The sequence below is a fragment of the Trichosurus vulpecula genome, chromosome 4, assembly GCF_011100635.1.
Source record: "Trichosurus vulpecula isolate mTriVul1 chromosome 4, mTriVul1.pri, whole genome shotgun sequence".
Lineage (NCBI taxonomy): Eukaryota > Metazoa > Chordata > Mammalia > Diprotodontia > Phalangeridae > Trichosurus > Trichosurus vulpecula.
In genome coordinates, this window is record NC_050576.1 from 108,188,233 (window position 1) to 108,207,109 (window position 18,877).

Here is an 18,877-nt window from a genome sequence, read left to right on the forward strand (position 1 = left end):
AAGAAAAGAGATGCATGTTGTGTGATAGCACACAAAGACAGTTCTGTTTATTCTCCTCCTTTTCTTCCCTACCCAAAATCCCTTTGCTTTTTTTAAATGGGGAAGGAAAAGGGTTTTGCAGCATCCATTGTGTTATATACAAGGCTTCAGCAGGTTTTGTTGGGAGAGGGGATCGGCAATAAATACCCCTCTTGTCTTTGGGTGTGGTCCCCTTGCAACTTCTTTATCAGACCCTCAGCTGCAACCAACACAAAGCCTGACTCCAGAACTGGGGGAGGGAAGCCACTGGCGGTTCCCCCCAAATGCACAAGTCTAGGATTTTTGTCCTAGCAAACTGCAGGGCCCTCCCTTTATCATTTGAGAAGGAAGAGGCTTTGGCCGCTTCCTCCTTGTGTTAGAATTGCTCCCCCACTACTGCGTGCTTGCTTCTCCCCTGGGCTAGAGTTACCCAAGCATCCTCCAGCCCAGCCCTATGGGGAACTGAGGAAGGAGAGCAGCAAGACAAGATTGCTTCGGCAGGCAGCCTGTTTACATGAACAGGGATTGTCTTTGGGAAGGTTCTTCCCCCAAGTAGCTAAGACACAAAAGGAAACATCTACCCAGGCTTCACTGTGATTTTATTGGTTACTTTTTTTTCACCTTTCTTTCTTTCCCTCTACTATCTGGCTTAATTATGTGAGCCACAGGCTCACATAACAGGATAGAAGGAATGGGAGCCTTTTCCTGTAACCCCTGCTGTAAAAATAGGAGATGGCAAGAGGTGGCCGGGAACTTGGCAGGGGCAGCTGCCCCTAAGGCCAGGAGAGTGATAGGGTGGGAAGTGATACTTGTGGCTCATATCCTGACCCTGCCTCTGACTCTGTGGCTGCAGATGGATGAGTCACTTGGTCTTGCTTCCCCTCCCCAGGCTGGAGATAATGATGTTTGTGGGATACGTTGAGATTCTTAGTCTGTATAGGGCTTAAAGTGTACAGAAAGCTTTATACGCCTTATCTCATTTGTCCTCACCACAGCCCTCTGAGGCAGGTGCTATTCTCATCTCTACTGAGAGATGGGTAAACTGAGGATCAGGGTTACAAAGCATAAAAATGTCTGAAGAGGGATTCAAACCCAGGGCTTTCTAACCCCTCCAGCGCTCGAATCTGCCATGCCAGGACCTCTCATGGATATGAGACATCTAGTTAGATGGCTTATTCTAGCAATTGAGACCCTTGGAAGAATGGTAGAAACAATAGAGATGTAAGCCTGGAAAGACCTTCCTGAGGCCTTCCTACTTGACAAGCAAAGGAAACTTATTTGTTGCCTCCCACTGCAGTGTTGAGAAGTAAATCAGTTGATAAAGCAACATTGACTAGTGAATCCTGGCAGCAGATCATACAGAGTCATTGAATTTTAGAGCTGGAAGAGGGCTTTGTCCAGCCTCCTCACAGATGGAAAAGCTGAGTGGTTAAGAGACTTATGCCAAAGCACATTCACAGTCAGCCGCAGAGCTGGGTCCCATAGCTGGGAGGTGTCCCGGGTGAGATGCAAACCTGGGGCCCCTCCTGACTGCTGGTCTGGTATTCTTTTTATTATACCATGTGATGCCTCCTTTCTAAAGCCATTTGAAAAGAACACTGTACCTAATGAATAAAGGAAGTTAGGGTCATGACTTGCCATGTTCCTGGCTCATGGGGCAGCTCCCTCTGCCAGGAGCATCCCCTGTCTGGGAGCTAAGCTGTGTTGAGAGTGTGCTGGGCAATATTTAACCATCGGTAGGAAAGGCACTGTTAGGATCTGGTGGGGTGTGTGTGTGTGTGTGTGTGTGTTTAAAGAAAAACAAGAAGAAGCTGGCAGAACAGATGAATTGAGGACTTTTCTCTTCACTGGACCTATTAATACAGTGCCAACCTGTCTCATCTCCTACTCCCCTGGTTTTGGCATTAAACACTCAGGACAGAAAGTGTGGTTTTTACTTCCTTTTCTCCCTCTCTTTCTCTAGTCCTCTCTCCCTCCCTCCCCCTCCTCTTCTTCCTCCCTTTCCCCCTCTCCCTCTTCTTCTCTCTCTCCCTGTTTCTCTCCTTCTCTCTCCCTTCCTCCTTCCCTTTCTTTCATGTTCTTGTATAAATGCCCATATAGAAAAGCTCTGGTGCATAAGCTACCTTCTACATAATCAGGTGCTTCCCTGGTGTGTTGGAAAGAATAAACAAAGAAGAGATGAGATTTGTCAGTGGAAATCTCATAGTAATGTGGTACTAGAACTCTAGACCTGATTTCCATGGTCTGCTGCCATCCTGGATCTGAAAGCTTGAGGAAAAGAGAATGTTACTTGGTATGTTAGGATCCCTAGTTGGCTTCTCTCTGTCTGAAAGGGGCACAAGGCCTTAAGCTCCCTTCCTGTCCTTCTTTCCTGAAAAACACTAGCAGTGCAAAGTGACATATATGACTAATGGCTTTCAAGGCCTTTTTTTTTTTTTTTAAGAAGACACTATGGCCTGATAGCACTAATGGCTGGAGAAATTCAGCAGATAGTTGGATATGATCTGCAATTCAGGAAAGCTTGAGTTTGGCATGGTCATTAATATAAGGGTGGAAAATTCTGATCAATACAAAATAGAGTTTCATTAATCTGTATCACCCATATATCCCCACCATTTCTATAGTGAGTAATGCCTGTATGACCTTCAGCAAGGCGCTGAAGCTCCCCAGGCTTCCAACTTCCCTCTTCTGAACAATGAAAGGCTTCAACTACATGGTCTAGGTCCCTCCCAGCTCTGAATGATTTGTACTATCCCTTGGGATCAAATATAGTACATGTTGGGGAAATGCGTGTGTGTGTGTGTTGGGGGGAGCGGTATCCTGAGAGCAAATGGGTAGGGAAAGGGGTGCTACTCATGAGCCAGAAAGAAGGGTGCACAACATTTCAAGTCAGACAGCTAAATGGCACAGAACATAGACCATTAAATATGGAGTCAGGAAGACCTGAATTCAGATCCTACTGCAGACACTAGCAAGTCAGTCTATAAAATGATGATGATAACAGCACCTACTACTCTTGAGTGACAAGACATTGGAAAGAACTGTGCAGGGACGTGGTGTAGCAATAACTGGGGCTTAAGATCTGCTCTAGGTCATGAGCAGTATGTGGGAACTCCCAGATCAATATAGTCTAACAGGAGGCCATGTGCCAGTCATCGCTTTCTGAGATCTCGCTGTTGGCAGAGGCTCATACTGAGAACTGAGCTAAAACCAAGCAGACAGACATGGCCCCATTTCCCAAGGACTCTTCCTAGCTGATTTTAGGTGCTTAGAAGCCCTTTGAGAAGAGGGAATGTTTCGTTTCTGGAGCATACTGTCTGGTGTATTCCCTGGCACTTAGTAGGTGTTGTTAATGGATTGATCGGTTGGTGGGTCCATTTGAAATCCTCATGTGTTTCTATGCTCCTTAGAGTCCATCCCTGTTTTGCTTCTCTTACTAGGCCTCTCAGCTGCTTCCCAGTGTGGGGCAGGGAGAGCCAGTCCCACTTAACAGCATTCCTGGGTAGGATGTAGCTCTCAGCCTGGCTCCCCAGGGCCCACCTGAAAAATCACAGGCTGCAACCCATTTCCCCTCCATTCTTATCACCTCTGCTCTGTTCTGGATAAGGGCACATTTCATTTTATTAAAACTCCTTGAGTAATCTGACCATAATTGGGTCTGATCGGGGTGGTTATCTGATTTGCTAGGTTAAATAATGGGCCTTAATTGAGTCTGTGTTATTTGTAGAGCCTGCATTGCTCTTCCCTTTGTTGCCAGCCCCCTCCCCCCACTTCCCAATTAACCTGAGTTTTTCTTTCGTTGCAGAGCAAAGAAGTCGGCCAGCAGCTCCAGGATGATTTGATGAAGGTCTTGAACGAGCTGTATTCGGTAAATCAAGCGGGTTTCTTGGCCCTTTGTCAAGCAGAAGGAAGCAGCCTCTGGCAGCTTGCTGCTGCAGTTGTGTCCCAGCATCAGAATTGATTGTGGCCTCAGGGGTTGGGGTTGAGGACATATTCCCCATTGGGCACATCTAAGGCCACCCTTCTCCCTTTCCTGGTTCTCATTTCCAATCTTGATTGAGCAAAAGATCACCTCCTAACGCACCTCCCCATCTTCGTCACAACATCCCTTACCCACAGTCAGTCCTGGCAGTGGCTCCACTCTGGAACAGGAGAGGAGGATGGCTTTTAGAGTCAAACTGGGACTTCCAGGACCCAGGAGATAACAAACACATTCCCATGACACCCTGCTCATAGCAAACTAGATCTCCTGGGAGCCCCCTGGGATGCAACCCAATCTGCATTGCACCATTATCACATTCTAGTTGGGGAACTTCATTACAAGATCCCAAATGGAACTGCAAGTTTCAGACTAGGCGAACTTCTGTAGAGGGAGGCTAAGACCCTGGGCAGCCCCCAGTTGTAGGGGCCGGTTACAGAGAGAGAGCTTTGCGTGCTCAAGGCTGGAGTCTCAGTGAAGAGACCTACTGCCAGCCAGGAGAAGAGAAGACATTCTGTTCTGAAGTGACGTCTACTTCAGCTATGTGATGCCTGTTGCTGATACATGTTCCTGCATGTCCAGGGAGGTCATGTCTGTGTATGCGTGTGTGTGCGCGAGCTCGTGCGCGTGTGTGTGTCTCTCCCTCCTCCCAAGCGCTGTTTCATTAATTATTGTTTTAACATCCTTGTTTAATTATTTTAACACACACACAAGCACACACGTACCCCCAAAACCAAGGAAATCACTGTTGTTGTGCAGACAACATCTTAATTGCAGGGCAGGTTCCTGGATCCTGAGCATGGCTCTTTTCCAGAGATCCCTTCTTCAGACAGACTGTGCCCATGCTCTGAGTCAGCCCTTGAGGTTACCCCATCCTGATTTGGGAGAGGATTGGTTTTCCAGATTTACTTGTTTATTTGTTATGCTTTCTTTATCCTCCATAGAAAATGCAAGGGGAACATGTGTAGCTTCATTTGGGTTCAGAATGCCTTGCTTGGTCATGGGCATTTAATAAATGTTTGTTGAATTGAATATGTTGAATCAGGATTCGTTTCATCATCTAAGAACATAGGTGTGGGCTCTTAGGCTCCCATGATGGATGGCGGCTGCTCAGCCAGGAAATACAGTGATGTAGCCAGCAGATGTAGCCCCACTGCTGTTCCTTGGGCTTTGGATTCTTTCCCCACTTAATGCTGCTTGGAAGCCCAACAGACAGAGACCGTCTCCTTGGATTATAGGTTTAGATGCTGAGTCCCCTTTCCTCTCAACTGAAATTAAGGCTAGATTGGGGTGTTTTGGCTTTTTGCTTCTTGTTTCTTTTGTCTGTTTTTAAATAGAAGAATGTCGGTGCGATCCGTTTTCAGACTGGATGAATTTCCTGGACCTTTGTCTGTTTAGCTCTTTACTTCTGCCTTTATTTTTAGAGTGTCTTCTAGGCACTAAGAAGAACTATTACTCTGTCCTCCTAGCAGAGTACTTGCCAAGATAGAAAACAGTACATTTGCTCAGTAGTACATTTGCTGAACCCTTTAAAAAATTATTTAAAATATCTTTGTTTGGCAACCCTGGGAATCTCCTGACTTGCCACTCGCTCTAGGCAGGAGCACTTGGATGGCTAGTAGAAAAAGCCTTCAGTTTTCATTTCAGGATGCCAACTCAGGGCTGGTAGGACAGGCAGTCAAGGAGAAAGTGCATCCAAACTCTGTTGACCTTGCCCGTTTCCCCCCGCCCCACCCCGGGCCCATGGCTTCTAATGGGAGATGATGAAGAGACTTGTTTAAGTTGGGATTTTCTTTTGGCAGGAGGCAAGGGAAAAGATGTAAGTGGAACTTGAGCCGAAGTGAGGAGAAGCCTAGGTTTTGCCACTTTGGTTTAGAGAGAAACTTTCTGGCCTCTTGCTCTTCTGTCTCTTTTCTCTCCAGCCTTAGCCAGCTGTTTTGTTGGCTGCTGGGAAGACCAGATGTTTTTGTGCAAATTATGGAGGCTGGCCACTCATCCTCGAAATGAGAGCTGGTTGGGTGTAGTGCTCTCCTAAACCAGATGCAGATTATTCTAGCCTGCCTTGGGCCAAAGTCAGAAATTTCCCTAAGAGCTAGCTGAGGAGCTCATGACCTTTCCTGAGAGGTTGAGATGGATCGAGCACCTGATAGGAGCTAGAAGACGTGAATTCTAGCCTCGTCTTTACACTCTAGCTGTGTTGAGTAGCCCTGGGAGAGTCACTAAGGCCCCAGGCATCACTTTCTCCAGCTGCGGGAGGACAAGGAGGGGAACATTCAGCCTTTCTTAAGAATCTGAACTGACGAATGGCATCGTTCTTTAGAAATTTTAAAGAAAGGAGGCTTGTTTTCTCCTGAGGATAGAAGTGGGCTTGGGACTGGCCCATCCCAGCCATATGAGATAATAATTGTCTAAAGTTGAGAAGCTGGGATTCCAGCCATGCTGCAGTCACATCCCCTCAGAGGATAAGCAAGGAAAGCAGAGCTGAAGGATCCATGGGAGGAGGGCCCCTCTTCATTCTTTTTTAGAGTGGGGGGCGGGTACTGAGGTCTCAAATTTCAGTGGCAGTCTTAGCCAAAGGGATAGACAGTGGAAAAATAAAAAGTGGACAGAGTAATTACTGGCCTGGGCATCCTGAGACCTGGGCTGTAACCCTGGCACAATCTGGAGCTGGTCAGGTCCGCTCTCCGGGCCTCCATTTCCCACTGTGTAAGAGCCAGATATTTCTGAGGTCCTGTTAGGTTCTTACAGCCCTGATACTCTGACTGAAGAAGTCCAGTATGCCTTAGCGTCCATGGCTGCTGCTTATAAATCAGCTTCTCCTTGAAGGAGGTCCTTGTGTGGCAGCGGTACCCATAGCCGGGGAATTAAAATATCTGTGTGCACGATGATGTGAGGAGAAGACGCTGGCCCTTTTTAATTCCCAAGGAGAGAGACATTGAGGTTGGAGGCACTGGCTTTGTATGTCCAGGTTTTGCTCTGAGTCTTCTCTCTTTATGGACAAAGGAACATTTTCTGTGGATGTAGTATTTGGTATCAGAGGCCACCTTCCAAGCACTATTGTTTCAAGCCACCCTGGAGAATATTTTTCTCTACATGCCTTTTCCGCCAAATGAACTGACCAGTTCTTACGCTTTGGCATAAGTGTTTTTCATTTTCTGAGTGATTTTCCAAGAATGCCTTTGAAGTCAAAGCCCCTTGTTTCTCTGGGGAGACCCCAAGGTATTCATTGCCTCAGTCACCATGCTGAAGGGCAGATCTTTAAAATCGAGCTGCCAGGCAAGTCCCCTAAAGGCCTTAGCTTGAGAGATTGAATACCAGAATTGTTGGTTGAGTTTAAGGATTTTCGAAGAGGAGGCCTTGGAGTTTAAAAAGAAATAGATGGCATAGAGACGGCTGCCATGCTGGCCAGGCTTGTTGTTACATTAGGGGTTAAGGTGAGGTGGGGGGGTGATGTTTGTGTTTCTCTGAACCATGTTGAATTAGATCCAGCTGACTTCAAATAGTATCTCTGTATGTAGAGCTATTGGTGTCAGTTCTTTGGCCTTTATCTCCCAAGGCAGGAATCATTTAGCAGCAGACCCACCATCCTCCCGGGAGAGGAAAGTCTTGCTACCAAGGCAGGTTGGCAACTTCTCTGCGACCGGGGAATTGGGAGGTTAATGGACTTGCCCACAGTCTCACAGCCAGGATGTGTCGGAGGCTGGACTCAAACGCAGGTCTTTCTGGTTTGGGGACCCAGTCTCTCACCACTAATCCATGCTGCTTCCTTCCCTCACACCCCCTCCTCCTTCCTTTCAGTTTTGTAGTTAATTACGTACGTGTTTCCTTTAAGTCAACGTAAGAGTTCTTTGTAGGCCAGGAGACACTGTTGGGTTTTTGTCTTCACAGAGACCTCAGTCAGTCGTTACAAATGTCTGTGGTCTCAGACAGTGCTTGCTTGGTCTGGGGGAGCTGTGAATCTAGGTCTGCCTCTGCCATTGCCTCCCGATGGAGCCAAGTCACTGAGCTCTCAGATTTGGGGGCACAGTTTGTTCAGGGAGGGTGAGGGCGCTGACCCCCCAAGTGTCAGTCTCACTGATTTACTGCAGGGCCACCCCACCTTTCTAGGCCTTTTTTCCAGTCTTCAGTTTAGGCTCACAAGCATTTCTGAAGGATCTGTACCTGTGCCAACCACTGCGGTAGGCACAGGAGATGCAGACAGTAAAAATTACAATCACATTTATTTTATGCCTTAAGGTTTGCAAAGTGCTTTAACAAGTATCTCGTTTTATCTTCATAACAACCCTGGGAGGTGGTGCTGTTATCCCCATTTCACAGATGGGGAAGCTGAGACAGACAGGGGTCGAGTGACTTACCCAGGATTACAGAGTTAGTAGCTACTGAGGCTGGATTTGAACTCAGCTCTTCTTGGCTCCAGGCCCACTACACCACCCATATAGCCCTATGATGAAACATTCATGAATGATTACCTGCAAGGATCTCACATTCTACTAATGGAAAATAACACGTACACAGATAAGTAAACACAAAATGTGTGTCTAATAAATACAAATGAATTAGGTTACAGAGTACAGAGCCAGCCTCAGAGCGAGGAAGACCTGGGTTCAAGTCCTGCCTCTGACAAATCCTGGTGGTGTGACCCTAGGCACATCGCTCCTCTGTGCTCTGGCCAGCTCGATGTTGCAGAGAAGGTGTGGGCCTGCGCTGGCAGAAGGAGTTTCTGCACCTGGGAGTTCCCCATACCATTGGCATCCCAGGTCTTATTCCTCTCCTCATCCCTAGCTTGGAGTGAGGGAGACTAGCCAGTGGGAAAAGGTAGGAGGAGGCTCGTGGGGGGGGGGCAGGGGCTTTCTGAGAGGCAGATGGGAGAGGCTGAGGACAGTCTGTGCCAGACTGCAGAGACCAGCAGGAATATCAGGAAAGCCCTCATAGGGTCTGCATCAGGTGCCGTCACACAGGATTCAGATCCTACTGCATGACCTTGAATTACTCTCTCAGGTTCCTCATCTGTAAAATGGCCGATGCTGCGGGTGGGAGCGGAGGGTGGTTTGGACCCTGTGGCCTCTGAGGTCTCTGCTACCTTGGGTTCTGTGACCTTATGACCCTCCGAGTCCTAGATACCCTTGACTTTCTATATAGCCAGGCTGATAAATGCCTGTCTCCCCATTCTAGTCTGCTGTGAGTCTTGGAGGGCTATATAAATTATTCAGAAAGTCTTTTTAATGCTGCTGTGCTTTCTGGTATTTAAATATAGCTTCTTCTGTAACAGAGCTGTCTCCACTGCTCCACGAGCAAAGAATAGCTCATGCACTTAAGGAACGTGGTGCAAAAGTTCAGAATGAGGTGAAGCCAACATTAGAACCTCAAGTATCAGAAATGAGATGGAACCTGAACCTTGAGGTGCTCTCAGGCCTCATCTCGGCAGCCTCACAGGCCCCAGACATCCCCTGACTAGAGTATTCCATTCTCTAGACTATGGGAAGCACCAAAATGCTGCTCACTCGAGCCCCAGGTCTCCCAGGGTTTCCCTAGCCAGTGTGTCTTTGTGTTCCTGACACGCAGTGGCTTCCACTCTCCTCCTGGTCGTAGATGCCCAGTGAGGTCTGCCGCAGGTACTGCCCTCACCTTTGACACAGATGCTGAGGAGGTCACCTGGCTCTCCTATGACATGTACCTCGATTTCCCTCCTGCTGCCCTGTTTGATATTCTTAGAACCCCTCCTTTCTTTTCTACCTCTGTATTCACAGCCATAGTCAGACCTCATCAGATTCCATTGTCTTTGAGCATCAGATTACAGATTTATCATTCCTCCTCCAGTCCATCCTGCATATCATTCCTCCAACAGTTCTGGCTTCCAAGAAGAAGGAAGCTATGGAGGCGTGTAGTGTAATGGGAAGAGAGCCATACTCAGAGGAAATGGAAAATGTTTAACAACCGGCTTGGGGGAAATGGAGGAACTGTACACAGTACGCATTTTAAGTTTAATCATCATTATGAACATTTTCTCCATCACTTTCTTAAGTCTAGACATTCAACAAAATAATCAAGCCCTAACTTGTAGGTTGTTGATTTCTGAGGTGTAACACTCACACCCAAAATTTAACCATCAACTCCTATTGGTTCAAGCTGACTCCAGCACAGCCCTGAATGCACCAGACTAGAAATCATAAGGTCCGGCAAAATGGTCTCCAAGGTCCCTTCCAGCTTTTAAGATTGTAAAAAATTAGTTCTTGCCCAAGATGCACCAGTGGTCAAGGGTGTGACCTTTAACCTCTCCATTTCCTCAGCTGTAAAATGAGGGGGTTGGACTACGTGGTCCCTGAGGTTCTTTCCAACTTTAACAAGCTATGAGTCTGAATTGTGACTGTCTGGAAACAGGAAGTCCCAGAAGGGAAGAGCCTCTGTGTGGTTCTAGGTAGCAACATGTTTGGGAGGATATGAAATCAGCACTAAGCCTGGCTTCCAGGCTCCGAGGCTTCCTAGTGTCTTTGTAAAGGAGAAGGGTGTGACCTTCCAAGTCCTGGACAATTGCCATGATGCAAAGTCGTCTCCCTCCTCCTTTCCCCGCCTCCTCCAAGCAGCAAACCTGGTTGTCTGTAACGTGGTTCTTATTGTCTGGTATGTTGACTGGGCGTTAGGATTAGCGGAGGTGACTTCCCCAAGACAGGCGAGGCATCCCAGAGGGGCCGTGGTGCTTAGGTGTGTGTCAGAGAGTCCCAATTCTGTTGTCCATGGGCTGTGTGACTATGGAAAGGTCACTTGACCTCTCCAGCTCCAGGTGTTGACTGGGCGAGCTGTAGGGCCAAATCCTATGATCCTCTGCCTCTTAACGTTTCTCACGTGAATCGCATGTCTAATCCCAGTCCCTCTCCCTGAGTAAGAAGGCCCGCAGTGGTTGGGGCCAGGTAACAGTCCCCCGATCAAAGTTGTGGTAAAAACAGATCTAGAGGATCCTGACCCAGAGGTAGAAGGGGAATGAGGCAATCCGTCAAGCCTGTTTGTGCTGTTCATGGTTGTGAAACCTGGGATCTCATTACTGTGGGAGGTGACTTGATTCCCCAGCAGATAATTGTGATAATAATTATATTATATACCTACATAGATAGATAATAATAATTTAGTTAACTAAAGGACTCCAATTCATTCAGGTTAGTTATTAACCTTGTGTGCACATTCATTCAATGATACTGCTAAGTTAAACTTTGTTTTTTTCAGTGAAGAAAAATCCATTTTCTCTACCTTCCTTTTTACCACTATTGAAAACAAAAGCAAAAAAGAAACCCTTGTAATAAACGTGCTTGTAATAAACAAGCAATACAAGTTCCCACATTGTACATGTCCAAAAAATGTATGTCTCAAATGTGTACCCTATCACCTCTCCGTCAGGCGGTGGGCAGCATGTTTCATCACAAGTCCCACTGCACTGATCAGAGTTCTGAAGTCTGCCCGAGTTGTTTGTTTTTACCGTGTTGTTCTCCTGGTTCTGCCGGCTTCACTCTGAATCAGGCCATACAAGTCTTCCTACTGGAACCATTCCTTTCATTCACTGACACTGTTTTTACATTGGGTTTTCCAGTTCTGCCCCCAGTCATGTTCCCAGGCCAACGCTCTATGTCGTAGTAGTGCTACTAATAATACAGCGCTTACTGTCTGCCATGCCCTGTGCTAAGCGCTCTACAATTATTATCTCATTCAACCCTCACAACACCCTGGGAGGGAGCTTTATGGTTATCCTCATTTTACAGATGAGGAAACCGAGGCAAGCAGAAGTTAAGTGACTTGCCCAAGTTCACTCAGATGGTAATTGTCTGGGGCTGGATTGGAATAGAAGTCTTCCTGACTCCAGGTCCAGCTCTATACCCACTTCGCCACCCACCAGGCAACAAGTTAGTAAGTGAGGCTAGATTTGAACTCCCAGTGCTTAGCACAGTGCCTGGCACATAGTAGGTGCTTAATACATGTTGATCGACTGATCGACTCCAGGCCTAGCACTGTATCCACTGTGCTGCTCAGCTGCCCAGGATCAGAGGCCAAAAGGAAACCAGACATCAAAATGGAAATAATTTTGATAAATTGTATAAAGGTTACCACCCTAAACAAAACGAATGAATAAATAAATCAGCTCGAGGCAAATTCCCTTGATGCTACTTAAATCCAAGAAGAAGTTTCTAGTCCCTCGGAGTGCTGCCGTTTCCTCTCCCTTCTTCCCTACGCCATGGTCTGGAAGAGTGTTCCTGGCACAGCTCACTCTGCAGCCTTGTGGTAGAGAGTCGCCTGCCTTCTGTGGACTTCCCACCCACATCGGGAGGCTTTTCCTTGTTGCACTCATCTGTACTCTATCTGGTATCGTGAAGATACAAATGGATGATAAGTGCGTTGCCAAGATAAAGAGTAACATCTACAAGTGATAATAAATAGTGGTAAATAATAAATGATGACCATGAATAGTCATTGCCATAATAAAATATATGGGCCAGGTTCAAATGCTGCTTGCGTATGCTCCAGAGTGGTCTTTAGCTCAGCCCCTCTGGGCTTTTCTCTTAAGGATGTGGGCAGGGGTGTTGCTCGGGGTGGAAGGGGCCCAAGCTGAGCCGCAGTTTGTAATTGACCTCCTTCCGGGCTTGACCTTTGGTGGTTGCCTTGCAGGTAATGAAGACGTATCACATGTACAATGCCGACAGCATCAGTGCCCAGAGCAAACTGAAGGAGGCCGAAAAGCAGGAAGAGAAGCAGATTGGCAAATCGGTGAAGCAGGAAGACCGGCAAACACCTCGATCGCCAGACTCTACCTCCAACGTCCGCATCGAGGAGAAGCACGTCCGCAGGAGCTCAGTGAAGAAAATCGAGAAGATGAAGGAGAAGGTGTGTGCTCAGCGGGGCCCAGCAAGGGATCAAGGGGTTCGGGGGCCAGAAGGTGGCCATCAGCCGCGTGTTTTCCCACTGGCCTCTTTGCTGTTGTGTGCCCCTCCTCTGCCCCTCAGGTGAAGTGTTCATTATTTAGCTAGTAATTGTGGGGTCTTTTTCTTGGCCTTGCCTGATCTTCCCACCAGCCAGCTCCACCACCACCACCTTCCTCAACTGTTGAAGCAGTCTTGCAAATGTTGACTGGCCCAGGCAAGGTCCTTGATGGGTGAATGCCAATGTTAAAGAAAGGGGTTTTTGCTTGCCTTATTCTTCATTCACTAAAAGTATTTTGAGGCTCATAAACTGGTATCCCTTTGCTAAGCTGTCCAAGGATTAGCGAAGCCTTTCCTAGAGTCAGAAGATAACCGTTTTGCTGGGCCTTGATGTCTCCTCCCTGGCCTGCCACTAGGCAACAGGTTCAGTTGTCACCCCTCTGACTCCTGAAAACACAGCCAGATCTTCTAGCAATCAGATTAAGGTGGTCAGAACAGGTCAGAACACACGGAGCTTGGCTCCTGGGAATGTAAGGGTCATAGCGGGTGGAGAAGGACCAGCAGAATGCTAACTCTTGCAAGGTGAGGGAATTATATTATCAGGTAGAGCCCAAAAGGGGTGCACGTGTCTGAGACAGGAGCCTCATTAACCTTCCAGAGTGATCTACGCTGTGCCCTTGAATTTTCATTAAGTAGAATTAGAACCCAATTTAAGGGAGCAGCGCATTGGGAGTAGCAGCTTAATTGTGCCTGCTTCCTGAATGTACTGTTCCTTTCATCTCTCAGAGAACACACTCTCCTTTTGGAAAATCAAATTTTTTTAAAAGCCTGAACTTCTGTTCCCTTTCTCAGCGCCAAGCCAAGTACACAGAGAACAAGCTGAAGGCCATTAAAGCCCGGAATGAGTACTTGCTGGCTCTGGAGGCGACCAACGCATCTGTCTTCAAGTACTATATCCATGACCTCTCTGACCTCATTGATGTAAGTGTCCAAAGCCGGGGCTCCCGGAGGGTGCCTCACTACTATCGAGCGAGGCATCGCTGGCCCCTTCTGTCCCTCCTAAAAGACAGCAGAGCATGGGATTAATGAACAAGCACTAGAAAGATAATGATAGTACCTTGTATTTGGATAGCGTACGTGTATGTGTACATGCGTGCCTCTGTGTGTGTGTGTGTGTGTGTGTGTGTGTGGTGGCACCTTTAAGGGGTGCAAAGCATTCTACATAGATTATTTCATTTGACCCTCACACATCTCCAGGAGGTAGGGTCTATCATTCTCTCCCTTTTACAGATGAGGAAACTGAGGCAAACAGAAGCTAAGTGACTTGGCCAGGGTCGAGTCTAGGCAGGAATCAGACTCCCAAATCCGATATTGTACCCACTGCACAGTTTCACTACGTCGCCACATCCGATCCCCTCGTGTTGTTCGATCCTCACAAATCTATGTGAAAGAGCCGGGCACCTGTTTATTTTACAGAAAGAGGAAACTGGTGCACGGTGAGGTCCATTGGCTTGCTTGGGCTCACACAGCAAGTGAGGGATAGAGGCCAAATGTCCTGACTGCTGATGCTGTGCCCTCCGTTAAGACGAGGCCCAGGGGGAAAGGATGCATTACCATGTGACCGGGCGAGGGGCTGGCCAGGGCAAATGTGTCCTAGGGGCAAGGCAGACCTGATGGTGTTGGTTCCTCGTGTTATTAGGTGTTCTCTTACCTTTTAACTAGCAGGAAAGAAATGGAGCACATCCAGAAAGTAGAACTTTGGAGAAGGAGGAACTCACATATTACAGAGACAGGCTGAGCTCAGAATGCAGGCCTCGTAGGTGCAAAGCCCCTTACCCGGCCAGGTCAGTGGCAGAGTGGAGATGATTCGGGCTGGAGTCAGGATGACCTGAGTTCAGAAATCCCACCTCAGACACTTAACTATCTGTGTGACCCTGGGCAAGTCATCTAGCCTCTTTGCCTTATTTTCCACAACTGTAAATGCGAATAAGAATAGTGCCTACCTCCCAGGGTTGTTGTGAGGATCAATGAGATACTATTTGTAAAACCTATAAAGCACTTAGCATGGTAACTGGCACATAGTAGGCACCTAATAAATGTTTGTTCCTTTCCCTGGTCACCTTATTCCTTTGGGCCTCAACTTAAAAAAAAATTATCAATTTCCACTTGAGCCTTTATTTTGAGAGTGAAAGGCAAAGTAGGCGAGAAAACAAAAACGAGGCTCAGTGATGGGTGTATGGGTGAAAACAAAGGAAATGATTTGTAGGGAGAGAAGCTGAGAGCAAAGGAGTTTGGGGGGAGGTGTCTGAGAGTAGCAGTCAGGGGAGCTCCAGCCCGCCTCCCCACCCCCACTCCTCAGCCAGGCCCTTTAGAGGACTGGGTTTTATCCTGTTCCAGGAGGTGTGGAGTCCTCCATGCCGCCCAGGCACCTCTTTGTCTGGTGATACCAATCTAAGTGCCATTCTTTCACCAGGGTTAAAACGAAAACCAAGATTCTTTCTCTACCCTCTGGGGAAGCTTGTGCTCAGTGTTAGGAGGGAGGAGTGTTCTCTGCATGAGGGTCAGAATCAATTCTCCTTCTCTCTGCTCTGACATTCCCTTACCTACTCCATGCAAAGTCAAGCTTGCCTCGCTGATGGCTTCTCCCATTGATTATCGGTGGGGTGTTGTCTCCTTTTGCCTCTAGGCTCTGGGCATGCTTCCCCGCCAAGTTCACAAAACTGGCATGTTGGTTCCTCAGGGCTGGGTACTGAGCAACCAGCGAGGAGCCCCCTCTGGGCCTCTCAAAGGCCTTGGCATCCACAGGCCTTCTCACTGCAGTGGGAAAACTCATCTCAACATGGAATAGATTTCAGAGGCCTTTCCAAGAGCAAACGATTTGGCAGCTGATCCTCCTAATCATTTTTAAAAAGCATTTATTAAGTGCCTGATTGCACAGGAGGGTTGTGCTAGGTGACGTATGAGAGAATTTTATAAACCTAACACGTGCTCTCTTGAAGTTCTCAGCTCTAACGGTACTGAGCGTGTTGTATGGGTGATGCTTTCAGTTGTGCCCAGGTCAATAGTGAGCCAGGCATAAAGGAGGCTCTGACTTCCTGTGTTTTCTCCAGTGGGTAAGAACAGCCTGGTATGGGTCTTAAGTGGGCCGATAAACTCTTAGTTTGGGACAAAGGTGTTTGAATGTACTTCTCCTGGCTTTGTACTTATGGGGTGGGTACTGATGGTTCTGGCATGAGAAGGTGGTTCTGAGGAGGCCAGAAATGCTGTTGTCATAATCCCAACTGTGGGGGGATGGACTTTGGGACACGGGACGTCACGTTTCTATCCATTGCCATCTGTGACACGCACACTATCCTCCCCACTTTTCCAGGGTGTTGGAGCTTGAAGGGAGTGTGAGGCAGCTATTTTTGTCAGCGCTATGTACATTGCCACGAGACTCCTTCCTCCCCTTCTTATAATACTGTGAGAGATTGAAACCCAGATTGTCAGAATCCATGTGAAGCATCTGACACAGTCAAGGAAATCCTTGATTTCAGGCCAAAAAGACATTCTGAGCTCACTTAGCAGTGTCTGAAGGCTGTCACCTCACTGGAATGTCATTCCTTCTCCCCCATGTTCCTGTGGCTCTCCTAAACTCAGCAGATGGATGACTGAAGAACAGGGCATTGTCCCCACATTAATAGCTTGAGTGTTCCAAGTAGAGCTTGAGAGTCTGAGAGTTCTGTGGGCCAGAGGCCAACCTAAGGCTGCAAATATGTATTCTTATGTGCACAGCCTTCAGTTAATTTTAAAAGACAGTTGAACAGAACTCTGTAAGAAGTTCTTTTGGAGGAATTCTTCTTCTCTTTCCCCCAAATTAAAAGTGTGTATAATCAAACACTTCCCTCCCCAACCCCTCCTGGAGGTTGTGAAAATCTTCCAGTTAACAAAGGGTTAATGAGCTGTGAACTCACGCATGTGGATGAGCTATCATTAAGTTCATATAAAAAATTGATTTCCCTAGAGAGTGTTTCCATCAAACATTTATATAACCCAGAAAGGGCCAGGGGAGCCTAGCACTGTCATAACCAGAATCATTTGGGCAGTGAAATTCTCAGAAGCCACTGGAAGCCCTCTTTGCCCCTGGTGTAAGGGAAAGATTTTGCTGCCTCTGCTTGCCCAACCTCGCCTAGGAATGGGAGTGACATATTCAAACTGTTTACCTAACCTTGCCAGAAATGGCTTTTTATCTCCAACGTTCAGTTTCCAGCCCTTACCTCTAAGAGAAGGCATATGGCAGGCTGGGCCCAAGAACCCTGTTCCCATAGCTGTAAATGTGGAAAAGAATGCCTCTTCGATAGAGAAAGCCTGGTTTTTTAGTGAGGGTAGTCTTCCAGATAAGCACAGACAACGTATTACATCCCCAAGATTTGTTGTTGCTGGGGGTTTTGTTTGTTTGTTTTTTAATCAGTGAATTCACTCTTCAAGAACCACAGTGAGTAAAATGAATTGCATTTTATAAAAAAAAACAAACATATTCCATATACCAGCTTGCATAAATTGTTACAGCCTATATCCTGTTACTGAGTCAGCCCATGTCTATTTATAAGGTTGCCTAAGGGGAGGAGTCAGAGCTTCTCAAATTAATTCTAATTTTAGTCATGATACAATAGAAAGTGCTGGGTTCTGAGGCTAAGAACAGTTTGAATTCCAGATTTACTTTTTTTTTTTTTTTGGTTTGAAAGCAATCCGGGTTAAGTGACTTGCCCAGGGTCACACAGCTACGAAGTGTCTGAGGCCAGATTTGAACGTAAGGCTTCCTGACTCCAGGGTTGCTTCACCTAGCTGTCCCCATCCTGCACTACTTCTTCTCCCTGTGGGACCTTGGGAAAATTGCTTAACTTTCCTGGGCCTTAGTTTGTTCATCTGTAAATTGGGTATGAGGGTCTTGGGGGACTCGAAGTAGACTAGATTATCTCTGAATTCCTTTCCAGCTCTAAATTTTCTCATTCTCATCATTAACTGCCTTCTGTGTACAACAGGTCAAAGGCCATGGGTCTCTGGCCCTGAGGAACTTAGATTCTTATTGGTCAGAGAAGATCCATTCAGTTGCAAATTCACGGTTCAAGATGATGGCTTACAACATTTATATTGCCTTAGGACATTAGTGGAGTGCTTTTCTTACAATCACCCTGTATATAACAGATACTGTAAATGTTATGAGGAAGCTGAGGCCCAGGTGACTTGGCCATGGTAGCTCAGCTAGTGGTAGGCATTAAAGTCAGGATTCAGACCCAGTCCTGGAGCTTTTTTTTCCAGTGTGCCATGCTCACCCTCGTGGTATAGGCTCTGACAAATTAGTGTTTCAGATAATAAGTATCATTGATATCATTTACCGAGATTTTAGCAAAGCATCTGACAAAGTCTCTCATACTGTTCTTGTAGAAAAGATGGTAAACAATGGGCTAGATGAAAGTCCAGTTAGGTTGATTCACAGCTAGTTAAGTAATCCCAAAGAGTAGCCATTAATTAGTTCAATGTCAGCTTGGAAAGATCTCCATAAGACTAGCCCAGGGAGGAATGCTTGTCACTGTGCTGCTTTAACATTTTTATTCACAATTTAGATAAAGAATGGTATCCCAATCAAATTGGCAGGTGACACAGGGCTCAGGCAAGAACATTAAACTTAATTTAAAAAGAGGAAATTTAGTAAGGATAAATGTAAAGCTTATATTTGGGTTAAAAAAAATCAAGGTTGCAAGTGCAAGATGGCAGAGGTATGTAGAAGTAGCAGTTCATCTGAAAGAGATCCAGGGCTTTCAGTGGATGGCAAGCTCAGTAGGAGATACAGCAGTCCAGAAAGTCATTTCTAGGACTGAAGAGCTCATGGCCCCATTGTTCTCTGACCCGGTCAGAATGCATCTGGAACATCGAGTTCAGTTTTGAGAACCACATTTGAGGGAGGACACTGATAAGCTAAGGAGCTTCCAGAAGAAGGCCACAG

The 18,877-nt window shown here is 46.8% G+C and overlaps 1 protein-coding gene across 8 annotated transcripts in view; it reads left to right on the forward strand.

The window, feature by feature from the left end:
• Positions 1-18,877, forward strand: part of SRGAP2 (SLIT-ROBO Rho GTPase activating protein 2) — a 255,706-nt gene that overhangs the window by 160,511 nt on the left and 76,318 nt on the right. For all 8 annotated transcript variants that reach the window (XR_005010236.1, XM_036756769.1, XM_036756768.1 and 5 more), the window contains exons 5-7: positions 3,824-3,886; positions 12,644-12,859; positions 13,747-13,875. Coding sequence is in view for 7 of the 8 variants with exons in the window: in XM_036756769.1 (XP_036612664.1) it covers positions 3,824-3,886; positions 12,644-12,859; positions 13,747-13,875 (408 nt within the window). In the remaining variant the exon portion in view is untranslated. The remainder of the gene's footprint in view (positions 1-3,823; positions 3,887-12,643; positions 12,860-13,746; positions 13,876-18,877) is intronic.